The 18536-nt window shown below is 41.0% G+C and overlaps 2 protein-coding genes across 5 annotated transcripts in view; one reads left to right on the top strand and one right to left on the bottom strand.

Annotated features, from left to right (window-relative positions):
- Positions 1–18536, bottom strand: part of LOC136366440 (large neutral amino acids transporter small subunit 1) — a 268449-nt gene that overhangs the window by 116295 nt on the left and 133618 nt on the right. The window lies entirely within an intron of this gene.
- LOC136366431 (protein BANP) overlaps positions 1–18536 on the top strand; it is a 115772-nt gene that overhangs the window by 50290 nt on the left and 46946 nt on the right. For 3 of the 4 annotated variants that reach the window (XM_066327468.1, XM_066327466.1, XM_066327470.1), the window contains 4 exons: positions 225–392; positions 6178–6308; positions 8747–8818; positions 11103–11147. In XM_066327468.1, the coding sequence (XP_066183565.1) occupies positions 225–392; positions 6178–6308; positions 8747–8818; positions 11103–11147 (416 nt within the window). The remainder of the gene's footprint in view (positions 1–224; positions 393–6177; positions 6309–8746; positions 8819–11102; positions 11148–18536) is intronic. The other variant, XM_066327467.1, reaches the window with a different exon arrangement.

Genomic DNA, 18536 nt, shown 5'->3' with positions numbered 1-18536 from the left:
GCCTCTGAGGACTCTGGGCTCATTTATAATGCAGAGGGAACTACAGAGCTTTTGAGTTGTGCAAACCTGGAATTTCGTAGCTCCAGGCTTCAAATCATTTATCTTACAGGAGCAGCTCTGAGGGGTTCTTTCCACGGGCACAGAGCTGGTGTGGGGGTCTGAGTGTGTTTTCTGCAGACTCCAGGTTCCTCTGGGTTATTCTCTCCATTTTTCCCCTTTTGCAGGTCACCTGTTTTACAAGTTTGGCATCACGGAGTCGGATTGGTACCGCATCAAGCAGAGCATCGACTCCAAGTGCAGGACAGCCTGGAGGAGGAAACAGAGGGGCCAGAGCCTGGCTGTGAAAAGCTTCTCCAGGAGAACACCCTCATCCTCCTCCTACAGTGGCTCAGGTAAAAAAAACCAAACCTTGTCCCGTGGGAAATCAGAAATCCCTGGTGGTTTCCAAGGATTTGAGTTTTTGGCTGCCTGAGGTGCTGAGAATGTGGGCTCCTGGAGTGGTTTGGGTGGGAAGGGAACTGAAAAGTCATTTAATTCTGCCCCCTGCTATGGGCAGAGACACCTTCAGCTATCCCAGGTGATTCCTGGGACGCTCCTGGGGCAGCCACAGCTTCTCTGGGAATTCCTTCCCCACCCTCACGGGGAAGAATTCCATCCCAAAATCCCACCTCACCCTTTTTTTGGTCAGTTTGAAGCCATTCCCCTTGTCCTGTCCCTATAAAAATCCACCTCTCTCTTTTTTAGGTGGGTAAATAATGAATTTTTCAGGTGGTTTTTTTGGGTTTTCATTCTGCAGCCATGGAGCTTTGGGTTTTTTTTTTTGCTGTCAAGTGTAGGTGCTTGAGGAAAATCCAAACCCCTCAGAAGCTCCCAGGGAAATGGTGCAAGTGTGGAATTATTCAAGCTGACAGTGCACAGCATTCCCAGTGCAATTCCCAGTTTTAAAGGCAGTCCTCAGGGCAGCCACACCCTCTCTGGGATCCTGTGCAGAGCCTCAGCACCCTCAGAGCCAGGAATTCCTTCCCAAAATCCCCCCTAACCTTCTTTTCTCTCCATCCTCCTGGATTCAGCTCCTGCAGCTTTGTGCTGGAGGGGTTTTTTTTTTTTTGTATTTTTATATTTTTACCCTCCTCTACTCGAATAAAAAACCCCAATCTCCTCACAGTTGTTCCTGAGAGGAATCAAGTGAGTAAATCCTTGCCAGTGTGTTCACACCATCCAGTGGGACGTGCTAAATGCTGTTCCTGAAGTGTTTTTCCTCCTCAGACACGAGATGTGCTGTAGGTGATCCCATATTTCCATCTAGGTATGGAAGCCTGGCTGACAAATAAAAAAACCCCCTGACCTCAGGAGTGTTCTCTGAGGACATTTCTGGCTCAGGCTTTTAATATAAAGCAGTGTTCTGGGACGTTTGTACATTAGATATTAAAAACAGGGCTTTGGAAGGCAGCCCAAAGAAAAGGAAGTCAGTTTATTTGCCTGCATAAAATTTTTGGTTGCATGTTAACACTAACCACTGTATCTCATGCAAAGGATGACAAAATCTGCTTTCAATGGAAAATTTTATGTGCTGGAACAGGGAATCTCGTCCAAAAATCTCAAATTAAAACAACTAATCAATGTAATGATAACCATAAGCCCTCTCTGTTGATGGGATTTTTACTTGCAGTCTTTCAGCAATCAGTATTTCAGGATAAAAAAGGCAGCAGTAGGTGGATGTTACAGCCTGTGCTCATTAGCCTGTACTCCTTGAGTGCTGTTGAGGTTTATTATCCAAATGATTCCTCTTTCATCTGCTTTGGAGGTTTGGAGACACCTGTAGAGCTGTACAACTCCCAGCCAGTGGATTCCTGTCTCCTCAGGGCTGTGGGAGCAGGACTTTGGGTGGGTTTCTTGTTGAGGTTAAGCTGAAATACAATTTTTTTTTTTTTCTCTCACTTCTACAAGATTGATTTGTGAGTCAAATGTTCCATGGGTACAAAACCACCTGAATTCACTCCTGGGCTGTGCAAGGAATCCCAACCATCCCCAAACCTTTGGGATTTCAGCAGTGCTCTGGGGACAGAAGGGGCACAGACACTCAGGGGATCCTGCTGGAGCCACCTTGGACCTTGGATTAGATCCACAGGCCACTTCCAACCTCATTTATTTGGGATTTTAAAATTTTTAAAAATACTTATTATCTCGCACACACGACAAAAAATTCTGAATTATTTGCATCCCGACAGGATTGTTGTCCAAATCCCCTCCTCTTGCACTTGTTGGAAATGCCAAAGCTTTGAGGCTTTTCCTCTTTGTTGGGGTTGACAGTTCCTGGAGCACGTGGCTTTGATTGTGGAGTGTGGTGAGAAGTGACAACACATTTCCTCTCTGCTCTGTTCATCACATGGAAAAATTGAACTCTGGGAACAGGAGACCAGAGTTTGGTGTTCAAAGGGCATCAATCTGCAGGGAAAATCCTCTCTGGGGAGCCTGGTGGGAAAACACAAATGGATTTTCTTTGTCCTTCACCCCCCAGAGATGTTAATTAAGGTTTTTCCTCCACTTAACTGACTGTTAAATTCAGGCAGAAATTGCTTTGTCTGATTTTCCCTTTCTCTTTGCTTGAATCCATTGCCTTTTTTTTTTTGTTTTTATGGAAAGGAGGTGTTGATTGCCGTGGTTTGCTCTGCTCTTGGAGGCAACATTTCAGTACCTAAAGTTTGTTTTTCCCCAACCAGAGACATCCACATCATGATCCTCTCACTGAATATTCCTTTGGGAAGGGCTGGAGTCTGTGCAGGGAATGCCATAGGAAGTGAGGGCTTTGGGAGGAGGATGAATTGAAATTCTTCCTTTCTTTTCATTTCTTTTCACATTGTTCAAGCTTGTTATCACACACTTTTCCATGTTGGAAATTTTGAATTAGTCCCCTGACTTTGGGATTTCTCTGTAGATTTAGGCCTGTGCCTAAATGTCACGTTAAAAACTGGGTGTGCAGCCAAATCTTCAAAGCTGCTCCACACAACTGGGGGCTGAGGCAGGGGAGGTGATGGTTCACAGGTTAATTCCATTGTTCTGGAATGGGTTTTTCCTGCTTTTTGGGGGTTTGGAGGTGTTTATTCCATCCATTGCCCTTCCCTTGCTGGGATTACAACGAGGAGATGCATCCCTGGTTGTGAGGGTGGAGCTCTGGGGCACCAGGAAAACCATTTTTAATTCCAGAATTCCCAAGTGTGAATCCCTCCTGCTGTGGAATCTGTCCCTTCTCCCAGGGAACAAGGCACAGGATAAAATGAAATGGCCTTAAAGTTACACCAGGGGAAGTTTGGGTTAGAATCAGGAAAACAAAACCCGTGGAATTCCTTTGGGGACCTCTGTGGTTTTGTTCTGATGGGGCTTTTAGAGCTGCAGAACCTGGGATTGAGATTCCAAAAGGTGCTTTTTGTCAACAGGAGCTTTCCCAGCCTCTGGAATTCTGTGGGGTTTGTAGCAAATGAATGTAGCCTGAGGATGTGGCACTTGGGGACGTGGCCAGAGGTGACCATGGTGGAGCTGCTGTTGGACCTGATGATCTTCCAGGTCTTCTCCACCCTTAACAATTCCATAATTCCCTGAAAGTGAAAATCCTCAACAGATAAACAAGAAGTGGAATAAGAAGGAATTAGAAAACACCAAAGATTTTTTGCCTTAAAAAGTGATTTTAGGTGAGAATTAATCCCTTGGATCCTTGGGAGGCTCTTTGGGCATTCACTGCCCTTGGGAACTCCTGGAATATTCTGGATTTCAGCTGTGCTTCCTCCTCCTGCCAGGGATTCTCCAGGAATCCAAATTGGGATTGTGAGGCTCCATTTTTCCAGGGATTTCTCCCTGCTGACAGCTCCTCTCCCCATGGCTCTGTTTGTTTGGAGTGAGGAGTGTGTATAAAAGTGGATAAATATTCCCTTTGTCTGCTCTCAGATGAAGGGGGAAAGATCAGGACTCATAAAGGATGTTTTGTTTTTTAGAAGTGGCTGAATCCTCTTTCTTCTTTCTTCTGAAGAGAGAAAAACACAAAAAAAATTTCCAACAAAACAGAGGAAAAAAAAAATCCAGTTTTGGTTGTTGCAGTGAAATTTAAATCTATTTATAGGTTTAAATCTATTTACAGGGGAGGTCCAGGGGGAATCCATCCAGGCTGTGGCTCCTCTTGCACCTCCAAAAAGCACAATAATTTCTGTCTTCTGAAGCCAAAAATGACTTAAAACCCAAGACTTTGGGGCCTTAGAGTTAAAAATGCATTTCGATATGTCACTATCATAAAGATATCTAAAATATATATATCTGCTGCGGGTTTTATTTCTTTGATAATCTTTTATGGCAGAAGTTAATCAGAGAAGAAATAGTATAAATGAAGGATTCTGTATTTGTGTGGTTTGATTGAGGTCGAGTTGGAACTTTGCTCAGTCCAATTCCATAGGGAAAGAACAAATCCTGGGGGAATTTATCCCTCCAAACCCTGAAGGAATTTATTCCTCAGAATCCTGAGGGAATCCTGCTGGGAGCCCTGAAGGAGCAGATGACAACAGTGGAATTTTTTTTTTCTCAGTCATCTCAACAAAACGCTGTTTGTAAATTCAACAAAGAGAGGAGTGAATCGCATCAAATATTAGGAATAAATTCATGGAAATGGGAGAAAAAAATCAAAACCAGAGGCTCAGGTAAAGATTTTTCCAGGATATCCATCCCTCCCTGTGGCCATGACAAGGCCACTGGTGCTCCAATTGGAAAAAATCCCATTTTTCTTTGGTTGATGGGGCAGTTTCTCTACGATGTCCAGCACTTTTCAGCCACTTGAGATTTATTCCTCAATCCCACCTGAAATTCCAGCAGCAAATTCCAGTCTGCACCAGTGCAGGAAAAGCTGGAATTGCACAGGGAGCACCAAGGCTGCATTGAAGGAATTATCAAAGGCTCTGCTGAGATGGGAGGGATGAAAGGTGTGTCTCCAACAGGCAGCAAAAACCTGGATTTGTTGTGTTTCCCTCAGTTCCAGTGGAATTTTATGGCTGGAATCTTGTGTTGCAGCTTGTTAACAGAACCAGAGCTTCCTGGATTGTTAAACAACTCAACTTTTCAGCAAATAAATAAATATTCACTTGGTGGTTTGGAGCTCCCAGTTCTCATGCTCAGACCTAAACCTCAAAATTATCTCCTTGCCCAAACATTTGCAGACAGGAGGGGAAAAAAAAACCCAAAAAACCTACTCTTAAATGGCTGATTTTATTTAAGAACATTCCCATTAAAATGTTTGAGTGGATAAAGCTCATTCCTGCAGAACTAACTGTGTGTTTGCAGAATAAATCTTGGAGTATTTAGGAGAGATATTAAAAATTAATGGCTTTTTTTTTTTTCTTTTTTTACTTGCCTCTTGCCTCTTCTGTTTAGAAGAACCCTTTTTTCCCTGCAGCTGGAAAACCTCAAAATGGATCTGTGATGTGTGTCCAATGTGTGTTTTTTACCCTCTGGAAATCCCACTGAGGTTTTCCTGGTGGTTTTTTGTCCCTGTTGCATGAAGATAACTCTCATTTTTTTATGTTTAACAGTCCCTTTTTTGGGAGCACTTCCACTCTGCAGTGTGAGGTGGGTTTAAATTGAATAAACCCAGAAATCCACCTGCCACTTTGAGGTTCAAAAACTGCAATTCCAGACCTCAGCTGTGTCAGTGTGAATTGTAGGGGCTGGATCTTGGCGAACAATTGGGATATTCCCTTGATTTAGCTGATCATTTCCTTTCTCCCCACGGGCAGGATGGGTTTGTAAAGGTGTCCTTTGGGCTGCTGGGGGCAGGAATTGTTCTCAGGTGAACAAAACCTGTGGAATTCTTTGGGAACCTCTGTGGTTTTGTTCTGATGGGGCTTTTAGAGCTGCAGAAGCCGGGATTGAGATTCCAAAAGGTGCCTTAGATTCCAAACAGGAGCTCTCCCAGCTTTAGATCCTGGGATTTGGGATTCCAAAAGGTGGTTTTTTTGTCAACAGGAGCTCTCCATGGCTCTGGAATTCTGTGGGGTTTGTAGCAAATGCCCACCACACACAGGAATATTATTGGAATATTAATCACTGATCGGATTTGATTTCTGTGGGGTTTTAGGGATGATTTGGGGCGATGCCCATCAAATAAACATCACATAAAGCTGGGATTTGATCTGTTTTTTGCAGAGGGATCCCAGAGCTCGGTGTCAGCTTCCAGTGAGCTGCAGCAGAACCAGCCCCAGGCCCTGCACTACGCCCTGGCCAACGCCCAGCAGGTCCAGATCCACCAGATCGGAGAGGATGGACAAGTGCAAGTAGTATGTCCTCAGCTTTCCCTAAATCCCTTCCTCCAAAACCAGCCACAGCTCTGCTGCAGCTGCAGTGGGACGTTAGGTTCTGAAATCAGAACTTCATGTTCCCAGAAAATAAACACTGGGGGTGTATGGGGGAAAATATAAATTAAAATTGTTTGGCCAAAAAAAAAAAAAAAATTCCATGCAGGATTTCCTCATACAATTAAATATAACCTAAATGATGTAGGCTATATATAAGATTTAATTATATTATCAAGGCTATATAAGATTTAATTATATTATCATTAATATATTGTATATTTTATAGATTATGTGTGGATATATAGATTATATACTACATATATCACACATAATTATATTAATAATAAATTATGTGTATTATATATTATATATCACCTATAATTCCATTATTAATAATTATATATTAATATAGTATATATAATATATTATCTCTAAATTAATAGAGTGTATATATAATCCATATTAAAATATATATTGTATCTATTTTATATTATATTATGCGGTATATTGCAGATTACATTATTACATATAACATCTATAATATCTGTATTATATAGAGACAATTACCAGCCTTCTCCTGGCTGTGTTCACTTCGTGATTTCCACTTCAGAGGTAGTTCTGGTGCGACTTGCACAACAACAACAACAAAAAAAATCACATTTATTTATTTGTTTCTCTGTAAAACTGCAGTCCCAGGCACTTTTTGAACATCTGGGAGCTGAGCCCTTCCCATGTGTGTTTGTTTAGCTCTGTGTCCATCAGCGAAAGTTCCAAATACTGACATTTTTTAAGCCTGACACTCCCAGCACCACTCAGGCCTGATGGGTTTTATCTGTGCTTTTCGTGTACTCTGAGAAAAAAAAAAAAAAAACACCTTCACTTTTATTCTGGTGTCCCACAGGGCACTACGAGGGCTGTTTGAAATTCAAATTCATTTTAAAAAAAAGTGTCCTCAGTGCAATAATTCTCTTTTGGGCAGGAGCTGGGTGGAAATCCTCCTTTTCCACTTCACTTGTGCCATAACTTTTTAATATTCCTCTGGGAATTTCTTTGTCTTTTCAATTCCATGCAGATTTTAAAAGTGGATTTCCTTATGAAGCTGTGGGGGAGATTCACCTGATGCCTGAAAAGTACTTTTCAAAGTGCTTCAAAGACAAGACAGAAAAGAAAATGATATGAAATAAATGACTTCAATAGAACAGATGGTCTATTTATAGATGGAAGTGATAAAAACTTGCCTCATTAAAAGACCTGGACAATCCTAATTATCCCTCAAATTGGGGAATCCAGGTGAAAAGCAGCTAGAAATGGATCCTCTAAACATTCCATCTTTTTCCTGGGAGTGCTGAGAGTTTGATGTGAAGGAGGGAAAGTGATTTTAATCTCCCCCTGGGCTGGGCAGTGCTCTAATTTTCTCTCCAGCCCCTATTGTCAGAGGGACACTTGCAGTGTGGTTTTTCTCCCTATAAATAGCCAGTTTCCTTCCAAAGGAAATGAAACTGTTGGAAATAGAGGGATCTGTGTGTCTTTGAAAATCACAGGCAATTGTTCTTGTGTTATAAAATCAGAGGGGCCCTTTGACAGAATTCCAAATGATTATCTTTAATCTCATGCAGGCATATTAAAATGAACACAAAGCTTTATAAAAAGCTCCAGGAGGTTATTTAGAATCCAATCTCCCCCCTTCAGGTAAATCACAGTGCCTGAGGCTGGGCAGGATGCACAAGGAATTCCAGCCACTCTTCTCCTTTCAAATGGCACCAGGAGGGTGGGGAATGGGCAGCAAACCCAAATGTTACAGCACTAAACCCATCAGGGCAGATTGTCACCAACAGAAATCGGGGGAATTGTTCAAAGGAACGATTTTCCTGCCAAATCCCAGCAATTTAATTGTTCAAATGAATGATTTCCTGCCAAATCTCAATCCCCTGGGAGTCCTCAGCGTGGTCTGTGCTCCAGTGAAGGAGCAAAAAGAGGGGGATGAGGAGATACCTTTGGAAACCTCACTCTTGGAGATGTCTACTGTTGGTATATCCGGTTTAAAACTCAATTTTCCAGATGTTTAAACTGAATTCAAGTTTCAATCCACAAAGCAAATCAGCCCAAGGCTTTGTGTACCAGTCAAAGAGGCAATAGAAGAATCCACTTGTTAGATGTTATTCTTATTTGTGATGATGATGATGATGCCAGTTTTCCTTCCCCTGAAGTGGAAATGACCCAATCTTTGGTCCAAGTCCCTCTGCTTTTATTTCCCCCCAAAGCTGGGGCACTCCAGGTGCACTTGGCTTTCTTTTGAGCTCCTCAGTCCTTTCCTTTGGCACATTTTCCTGCTGCCCACGGATCTGTGCTGCCTCCAGGGCACGAGGTGCTTCCTGCACTCCTGATTCTCCTCTGATGCTCCTTGTTCTGTTCTGTTGTGGATCCCACAGGGCCATCTCCACATAGCCCAGGTGCCCCAGGGGGAGCAGGTCCAGATCACACAGGACAGTGAGGTGAGCAAAACTCCTGGGGGAGAAGGAGAAAATCTTCCTGGAACCAGCAGAAAATGTGGGTTAGAACCTGCTGCTTGCTGTCTCTGGGGTTTGGGGGTTTTTTATTATTATTTATTATTTTAAAATTATTTTTATTATTTTTATTTTTATTATTTTTATTATTTATTATTTTTATTATTATTATTGTTATTGTTATTATTATTATTTATTTTATTGTTTTGGTTTCTTCTTTCCCTCCCTCACCAGCCAGAGCAGCTCAGTGTGTGTTAATTGCTGCATAAGGCTGATTTGGAAATTTAGCACTGACAGGGTTCAGTAGGAAAACAGGTGCTTACAATGCTTTAAAATGAAATTATTCCAATTAGGTTGATGAACTAAACGTGGTCAGAACATTCAGGATCTTCTGCTGGAACCAGCAGAAAATGTGGTTTAGAACCTGCTGCTTGCTGTCTCTGGGGTTTGGGATTTTTTTTTTAATTTTTTTTCTAATTTTTATTATTTTTATTATTTATTATTTTTTTATTATTATTTATATTTATTTTATTGTTTTGGTTTCTTCTTTCCCTCCCTCACCAGCCAGAGCAGCTCAGTGTGTGTTAATTGCTGCATAAGGCTGATGATCTTTGGAAATTTAGCACTGACAAGGTTCAAGAGGGAACCAGTTCAGTTTAAAAATGAAATTATTCTGTTTAGGTTGATGAACTAAACGTGGTCAGAACACTCAGAGCCTTTAACAGCTGAACAGCAGTTGGAGAAATTTCAGCCACCGTTTAATAAAGAAATATTCCAGGATGAATTTACCCTTCATTCCTGAGCAAGCACTGCACTATTTGCGCTCCTTAATTTTTTTCCCAGAAAAATAATTCAGTGGAATTGAATGGATAAATTGATCTGGATAACTGGAAATGGATAAATTCAACCCTAAACCCCTCCAATTTTGGCTCAGCTCCCAAATCCAGGTGGATTTCTCTGTGTATTTGCTGCAGTTATTGGTTATTTAAAAACCTCCTGACTGCTACAACTGCTCTTGGATGTCTTGTGCACTTTGGTTAAGTGAAGAAGGAATAGAAAAAAAAATCAGGTTCAACATTAATTCAGGCAACAATTTGAACCTGTCAAGGTTTTTTTCCCTCTCTGGGAAGTGGATCTGCCTGAGCTGGTTTCATCCCTGTCCAAGGATCCCAAATCACAGCTCATAAAACCCACTTTGTGAAGGAACGTTGTTAACACAGGCAGCTACTGGAGGATAAATATTATCATAAAAAATTCTATAAATATTATAGTTAAAGGCTTTTTGTCCTTTGAAGGGCCTGTCAGGCCTTGAGAGAGAGAAGAAAGGATTAAAATATCCTGGCTCTCCTGTGTGGTGCTGCCATAAAACTGGAGGAGTTTTTGTGGGGGTTTTTTTGGGATAAAGAGCCACGGAAGAAGTGCTGATTCAGCAGAGATTGCTGGAATGATTCCTGAGGTTCCAGCACACCCTGGATCCTTTGGCTCTTTTCTCTGGAGGGGACTTTCAAAAGCTGCAGTTTTGTCCCTGACAGATGAAAACATCTGGTTCAAACCCGATGACAATGTACACAAATTGAGAGAGGAGCTGCCAGCAAAAGGAGCTGCACAAAAAAAGAATCAAAAAAACCAACAAACTGGGATTTTTCTCCTCCAAAATGTGCTGTTTCACTGCAAGGCTCTTTTTGGGGAAGCTGCCTTCCCTTAATCCAAGTGTACTTTTGGAAAGACATCTGTGAGCATGTGAATCAAAAACTTCATGTCAGAAAGATTTCCTTATTGGACTTGGGAGCTTAAAATGCTTTGATTTATTGAGAATTTTTTTTTTCTTTAGAGAGATGTAATCCCTGCAATAGGATTGGGTTGGTTTTCAATGTGGAATGAGGATAAAAATCAAAAAAAAAAAAAAAGCAAAGAGTAAATAGCTCTGCAAGCCTGTAAGAAAAGTGTTACATTGCTCATTCTGGGTTCATAAGGCTTGGATTTCAATTTGCAGCTTTATAGAAAGAAGGAAAACCTGAAGTTTTACCTCAAAAAATAATAAAAAAAAATTGCATAAAACCAGATTATCCAGTAATTTCCAAAAGCAAAACGTGCTGGGTGTGAGACTCCCTTCTTCTTGAGGCTGATTTGAGTTGGATTGCCCAAAGACCCTTCAGCAGAACTTCCTAAATTCCTGGATTTCCTTCAGATTGAAAGAGGGTGGGGGATGGTTTTTTTTGCAGATTTGGAAGCCCCAAACTCGTGCTGATTGTCCCTTTCTGTCCTTTTCCAGGGAAACCTGCAGATCCACCAAGTCCACGTGGGTCAGGACGGGCAGGTAGGAGCAGGCTTGAATTTTAACAGCTTTTTTTTTGGTCTTTGATGCAACATTGGGATAATCTCCCATTTTTTAGTGCCTGTTTTAGAGTAAACTTGCTCTGGTGAAATAAAAAAAAAACAATCTCACAAAAGGATAAAATGTGACCAAAATATTTTATATTTTATATTTCGGTTCATCATTTCTGCAGGATGTTTTCTGCCTCTGTTTTCTCCCTCCTTTGGCCTCTTCCCTGTCCTGGAGGAGCTGGTTTGAGGACAGAGTGTCACCAGATGTGGCCTCAGTCCCCAAGAACCCATTTTTTGGGGTTTTTTTTTCCCACATTTTATCCTTTTTCATGGTGTGGCTGCCCTGAGAGAGGCAGATCTGCCTCTGTTCTTGGTGAGGAGGAGGTTTTATGAGGTGAGGAAAAAAGCAGCTTTTCCTGGGCTGAGGAGTCCCTGAAGGTGGAATTCTCAGGACTCAGCAGAACTGCTCACATCTGATCTCAGACACCCCTGAAATGTTGAGTTCTGCTAAAAAAAAAAAAGAGCATAAAAAAACATCATCCTGCAAGAAGTTTCCAAGGATTCAGAGTGGGAGGGGTTCTTTGGTGAACCTGAAAAACCTGGGAGACATCTGGGCTGGAGACTGCCATCAGCAGGGTCCCCATCCCTGAAAAATGGCTGGTTTTAGATGGATTAAATCCATTTTTAAATGGATTTAAAAAGGACAGCAGCAAGCAAAGGGATTTTTCTGCACTCTGTTCTGAGTGAGAGTGTGAGGGATTGTTTGGTTCCTGGTGAAGGTGAATAACTTGAAAACCTCTTGGCTGGAGACTCTGCCATCAGCAGGGTCCCATCCCTGAAAAATAGCTATTTTAAAATGGATTAAATCCATTATTTAAATGGTTCCTGGTGAAGGTGAATAACTGGGAGACCTCTGGGCTGGAGGTTCTGCCTTCAGCAGGATTTGGAGCTCAGAGGAGCCCCCAGCACTCTGAGCTTGGCAATATCTGGATTTAAACGAGGAAAATCAACCCCTGGAAATGTTCTTTTGCTCAGGGCTGCATCAGAGGTGCTTTTGCAGGAATGAGTCTTGGAAAAGTGATTTTTTTGGAGATGTTGTTTTGGTATTTATTGGGTTTTTGCTGTCCAGATTACACCTCCTTACAGGACTGATGCTGGGTGGGTTTGTATCTCTCTGAGAGTGGATTAAATTGAATTTATTTGTAATTAAAGCCTCCCAGCATTCTCTCCCCCTTGGCATTATCTCTTCCTGTGGAAATCTGTGTGTCCACGTGTGTGTGCAGGCTGTGTCACAGATGTGAGATAGGGGAGAAAACCGTGATTAATTCTCTTTTTTTGTGGATTTAAATCGTGTTCTTTGTATATCTGCACCACCCCTGAGCACAGCAGGTTTGGGATCATCTTGCTCCTGCCTCGGTGGCTGTTGGCTGTACACACGTGGAGGGGAAATCACTCCAACATCCAATTTTTAGAGATTTTTCTTTTATAACTAACTGCTATAAAAATGGGGATTTTATAGTGGGAAATGGGGATTTTTTTTTAGGGGGAAATGGGGAAATTTTTTTAGTGGGAAATGGAGATTTTCTAGTGGGAAATGGGGATTTTTTTTAGTGGGAAATTTTTTTAGTGGGAAATGGAGATTTTCTAGTGGGAAATGGGGATTTTTTTTAGGGGGAAATGGGGATTTTATAGTGGGAAATGGGGATTTTTAAATGGGAAATGGGGATTTTGCAGTGGGAAATGTGGATTTTATAGTGGAAAATGGGGATTTTTTATAGTGGGAAATGGGGATTTTGTAGTGGGAAATGGGGATTTTTTTGTAGTGGGAAATGTGGATTTTTTTAGTGGGAAATGGGGATTTTTGTAGTGGGAAATGAGGATTTTCTAGAGGGAAATGGGGATTTTTAGTGGGAAATGGGGATTTTATAGTGGGAAATGTGGATTTTTTTAGTGGGAAATGTGGATTTTGTAGTGGGAAATGTGGATTTTGCAGTGGGAAATGGGGATTTTGTAGTGGGAAATGGGGATTTTATAGTGGGAAATGTGGATTTTGTAGTGGGAAATGGGGATTTTGTAGTGGGAAATGGGGATTTTTAGTGGGAAATGGGGATTTTTTTATAGTGGGAAATGGGGATTTTTTAGTGGGAAATGGGGATTTTTTTTAGTGGGAAATGGGGAATTTTTTTTAGTGGGAAATGGGGAATTTTTTTTAGTGGGAAATGGGGATTTTCTAGTGGGAAATGGGGATTTTTAGCCTTAACTCCTGAAACTTCAGCAGCAGCTGGAGGGATGAGGAGCACTCCCATAACTGGGGAGCTCTGGGGGGGCTCTGAGCCCCCAAAATCTGCCCAGGAGCAGGAGTTAAACGAGTTCAGCTCAACCCTGCCCGTGGTTTAAGGCTGGGAGCTGGAGCTGATCCCTTTTCCTTGGCCCCAGGATTGGGATGAGGGCAGGGAAATCCAGAACAAAGCTGCTCCAAGAAAACTCCTGGAGTTTTCTCACCTGTCCATTGTTTTCCAGGCTTTTTTTTCCTGGATGTTTGGAAGCCAAATTCAGGGATACAGGAATGTGGATAATTCAGGGATCCAGGAATGTGGATAATTCAGGGATAGAGGAATATGGATAATTCAGGGATACAGGAGTGTGGATAATTCAGGGATAGAGGAATGTGGATAATTCAGGGATGCAGGGATGTGGATAATTCAGGGATACAGCAATGTGGATAATTCAGGGATGCAGGAATGTGGATAATTCAGGGATACAGGAATGTGGATAATTCAGGGATCCAGGAGTGTGGATAATTCAGGGATGCAGGGATGTGGATAATTCAGGGATGCAGGGATGTGGATAATTCAGGGATACAGGAGTGTGGATAATTCAGGGATGCAGGAATGTGGATAATTCAGGGATGCAGGGATGTGGGTAATTCAGGGATGCAGGAATGTGGATAATTCAGGGATACAGGAATGTGGATAATTCAGGGATACAGGAGTGTGGATAATTCAGGGATGTGGAATATGGATCACCAGGAATAACGTGGGGCTTTCTGTGGCTGAGTGTTTTCAGCTGGATAATAAATAGCTCCTCACTATAAAAACTGAATCTGAGCTGCTGGATATTCCCTGGGAATATTTCCCAGAGAAAATTCCCTGTTTTCCACGATTCCCTGTGCTCACAGCAGGTGCAGGGGGTTCCCCAGTGAGCTTTGGTGCTGCTGCAGCTTTTCCAGTGGCAAATGAAAAGTTCACAAAGCAGCAGTTTGGGAAGTTGCTGGGAAATGAGGCGGAAAACATCCCAAAACCATCCAGGAATTGTCAGCAGGGAAATCTCCGAGGCGCCACAAGTGTCCAGGCACCAAATCTTTGCTTTTCTGCAGAATTTGGCCATTTGTGCTGATGGTAACTTTCCCTCCCCTCTTGCCTTCTGTGTCCTGGTGGTTGCTCTGAGCTCAGATTTTGTTTTTCTGGCATCCCAGTGCATGGAATGAATGAAATCATTCCAGAGGAGCTCTGTCTACCTCCACATGTGTTCTATTAGCTGGAAGTTTCGGATTTCAGCGCACGTTTAATATAAAAAAAAAAAAAAAACCAACCCCAAACTGCAAAAATAATTAAAGCTTCACATTAGCTGGGCTTTGAAACCTCAGAAAAATGGGATTATTATTATTTTTTTCTTTGTATTTTATCCTTAGGAATCACCAGAAATTTTCACATTTATCTCCTCTGATTACCTGCCCTGTTTCTTCCCCACCTCCATCCTTTCTTTTTTTTTTATCTTGGAATTTTGCACCATCCCAGGAAATGTTCAGTTGTCCTGTGCCTCAGGGATACACCTGGGATATAAAAACCCAGGACAATTCCAGGAGTTTCCCATTCCTTAATTCTGGTTTTTTTTAGCCATTCCATGTTATACACCCTCACAGCCAGCGTTTCTCTAATTGAGGGATTAATTAATTAAATGGCACCAGGGAAATGGTCTGTAGTTATTGCCTGGCTCTGAAATGGAAAATTTGACATCCTTTAAAATCAAAAATAGGATTGTGTGCGTTCAGGGCGAGCCAGTGATTTGTTCTGCTGCAGGAATTAAAAAAGGGGGGACAATTGCAGGGTTTAATTCTCTGTAGGGGAAGGGGAAAAAGCAGGAAAACCCAAAAGCTGGGTTTGGCAGGGGAAAAAACAGAGAGGGCAAAGAGCTTTTGTGGGATCTGCCTGGAGATAAAGCTGCAGGATTGATCCTGCCACGTTGTTTTTCCAAACAAAACAAAACAAAAACCAAAAAAACCCAAAAAAAACAAAAAAAAAAAAAAAAAGTTGGGTTTTTTTATAATTGTGGACACAGGTGAGTGTGAAATCCAAGGGATTCTCCCAGACCCTTCTGGAAGGAGGGAAGGGATCCCATTCCCACACGTTTTCTGCTGTTTGATGAGGGTTTTGGGATGGAGCAGGAATTGCATTTTCTTTTCCTGAACTTCGCCTCTGACAACTTCAATGATACAACATTATCCCAAACTCAAAAGTGTTATCCTAAAATTTAATATATAATTTCAAAATGAATAGATTGGCCCAAAAATCAATATTAGCCACTTCTTTAATTCAAAGTTTTCCACTCCCAGACCTGTTCATTCCCACGGTTTTATTCCAAACTGCAGCAGGGATCCTTTGGCACTCCCTTGAAATAACTTAGACCTCTCTAAATTACACTTTATTTCCTTCACCAGGATGAATAAATATCCACAGAGTGCTTAGCAGACCCTTCATTTCCAGCTATTAAAATAATATCAACATGCAGATATTTAAATTATCCAAAATAAGACAAGAACCATGCGATACAACTTTTAATTTACATATCATGCACTTCCCTGGAATATCCTAGATTTAAATACACTGCAGCTTTCTTTGAGTTGCTCAGTCACAAATGAATCCAAAGTTGGAATATTTTTTTTTCCCCTCTCCCTAATCCAGGAGCAGCAGAGGGCAGTAGCATTAAGATGATCCTCTTCAGTTGTTTTCTGAAGGAATGAGGAGGGAATTTGTAAAGGATCCTTTGGTGGGGACAGGAAAGCTCCTGAAACTCCTCAATAAATAGGAATTTATCCATCTCAAGTGGAATTTCTGTGCTCTTGGAATTCCAAAGGCTTTTCCCTGTTCCAGCAAATCTCCTGGAGTAAAACAGACAGAGAAATGGTTGTTACAAGGAAAAAAAAATCAATTAAAAACTCAGTGCAGAGCTTAAAAATTCCTTGATTGGTTTGGAAAAAAGAATAATTCATTATTATTTTTAACTGATATTTCTTCAGGAATTGGAATAAATTGTCCTAAATTTGGCTCCTGGTTTTTTAGGAATGAAAAGGAAAAGAATAGTTTGGAAACAATTGTGCTTTGTGCGACCTCCCTGTGAAATCCCAGAGTATTTATGGAAACTCTATTTGTAGAGAAAATAAAAGTGTTTAAATACTTAATTGTACTTAAATAGAAGCATTTTTATGGGCAAGAGTTTATGGGTTTGTTTGAGGATTTTTGTGCACAAACTTTTTAATTCGGTGATGGTGGAGCTGGTCCCACTTTGTCCCTCAGAATAATTAATCCAAACTATAAAACTCACTGCATTTAGCTCTGAAAAGTGAATTTTTAGACCAAGTAGTATTTTAACACACCAAAATGGAGAAATATTCTTTTAAAAGAGTCCTAAAACTTAGGAATAAAAAAAAGGCTTGAGGGGAAAATTCTCTGACTTGGTGATCAGTACCATCCAAAATATCTCCAGGAGAATTAATGGTGCAAAGGAAAACAGGAATATTTCTGTTCAATCTGGCTTCAAGATGAAGTGTAATAAAATATTTTTATATACATGTGTGCACAGATTTATGTGTGATGAATTTGTAGTTTCGCTGCAGGATTTAGGATGGGTTTGGAGAAAGTTTGCACTAAATATGGAATTTTAAAACAGGATCAAACAGTGCCCAGGAGGATAAAAACTGAGCTTCAGGCTCTGGAGAAATCCTGAAACAAATAGTGCCTGTTTAAAAAATCAATTAAGAATTAATGATTATTATAATTTAATTATTATTAATGACTTAATTGTAAATGATAGAATTCCTCTCCCCCATCACAAAGGACACACCTGCAGTGACACTCAACCAAACAGAAAACAGGGAAAAAAACCTGCAGGAATTTTGTTGGGAAAAGACATTTCCTCTAATTACAGAACTCAGATCCCAAACTGCAAATGCCATTTCTGCTCCATGACCAAGTGGATCCTTTCTGGGGGAAATGAGGGAATGCAGAGGCTGGGGCAGAGCTTTTCCCTGTTCCATTCAATTAATGGTTATTATAATTTAATTGTTATTAATGACTTAATTGTAAATGATAGAATTCCTCTACCCCAGCACAAAGGACAAACCTGCAACCAAACAGAATGTGGCCATTTCATCAGGCAGCTTTTCCCCATCTCCAAGCCCCATTCCCAATCCAAATTCCCTTTCCCACCTCACAAACCTCTCCTTTTTCTTTGCCTCGCTGATCAAAAGCAGCAAAATTCCACAGAGAGGTGACAAAAATCAGCTTTTCCTTTCATTTGATATCAAATAGGAATTTATTTTATCCCCCTAAATGACTTTTTTTTTTTTTTTCCCATTTGTGAAACGTTCTGGCTGCTGGAAAGAATGACCAGAGGTGATTTGTTAATCTTTTACAGGCAGTTCTTTGATAGTCCCTCAGTTCAGAGTGATCTGTGCTTGTAAAACAAGATTTTTTTTTTTTTTTTAATGAAGCCTTTGGAAAAGGAGAATATTTTCTGCCTATTTTTTATTTTTTTTTCTCCTCAGAGAAGGTGGGTTTGTTCCATTAAAATTCCATTCAAGCAGACCAGGAGCATTTATAATGCTCCAAAGAATACATTCTCTATTTTGGAGTATATTATGTTCTTTATTCACTCAAATCTTGTTTTAATATTGCTGTAAACTTAATAAGAAGAGATGAGATAGGAAGTGATAATCTTTTAAATATAAGGAAAAAAATCATTTTCTCCACCTTGATAGGAGGCAGAGGTCTAAGCTGCCTCTTATTAGAGCTGTTGCTAATAAAAATCTCTGCTTGTGGACTGGCAGTGCTCACAAAGCTATCAGGCCTCATCTGGAGAAATCATTTCTTTTTTGTTTTGTTTAGGGGTTTTTAGGGGTTTTTTTATTTTTTTTTCCTGCTCTTCATTTCTGGTTTTTCTCATCATGTGATGCTCCAGGTTTCCCTTATCCCATCACTCTGCCTGGGCTCCACTCTCATTTATTTGGGAAAGGTTTGGGATGATTTGAGGAAAGATTTGGAAAGATTTGGGATGTCTGGAGCATCTTCTGCTTGGGAATCACTGCTCCAAATCCTGACCCAGG

Source organism: Sylvia atricapilla, chromosome 12 (genome assembly GCF_009819655.1).
Source record: "Sylvia atricapilla isolate bSylAtr1 chromosome 12, bSylAtr1.pri, whole genome shotgun sequence".
Lineage (NCBI taxonomy): Eukaryota > Metazoa > Chordata > Aves > Passeriformes > Sylviidae > Sylvia > Sylvia atricapilla.
This window is presented reverse-complemented; position numbering and strand designations above follow the sequence as displayed.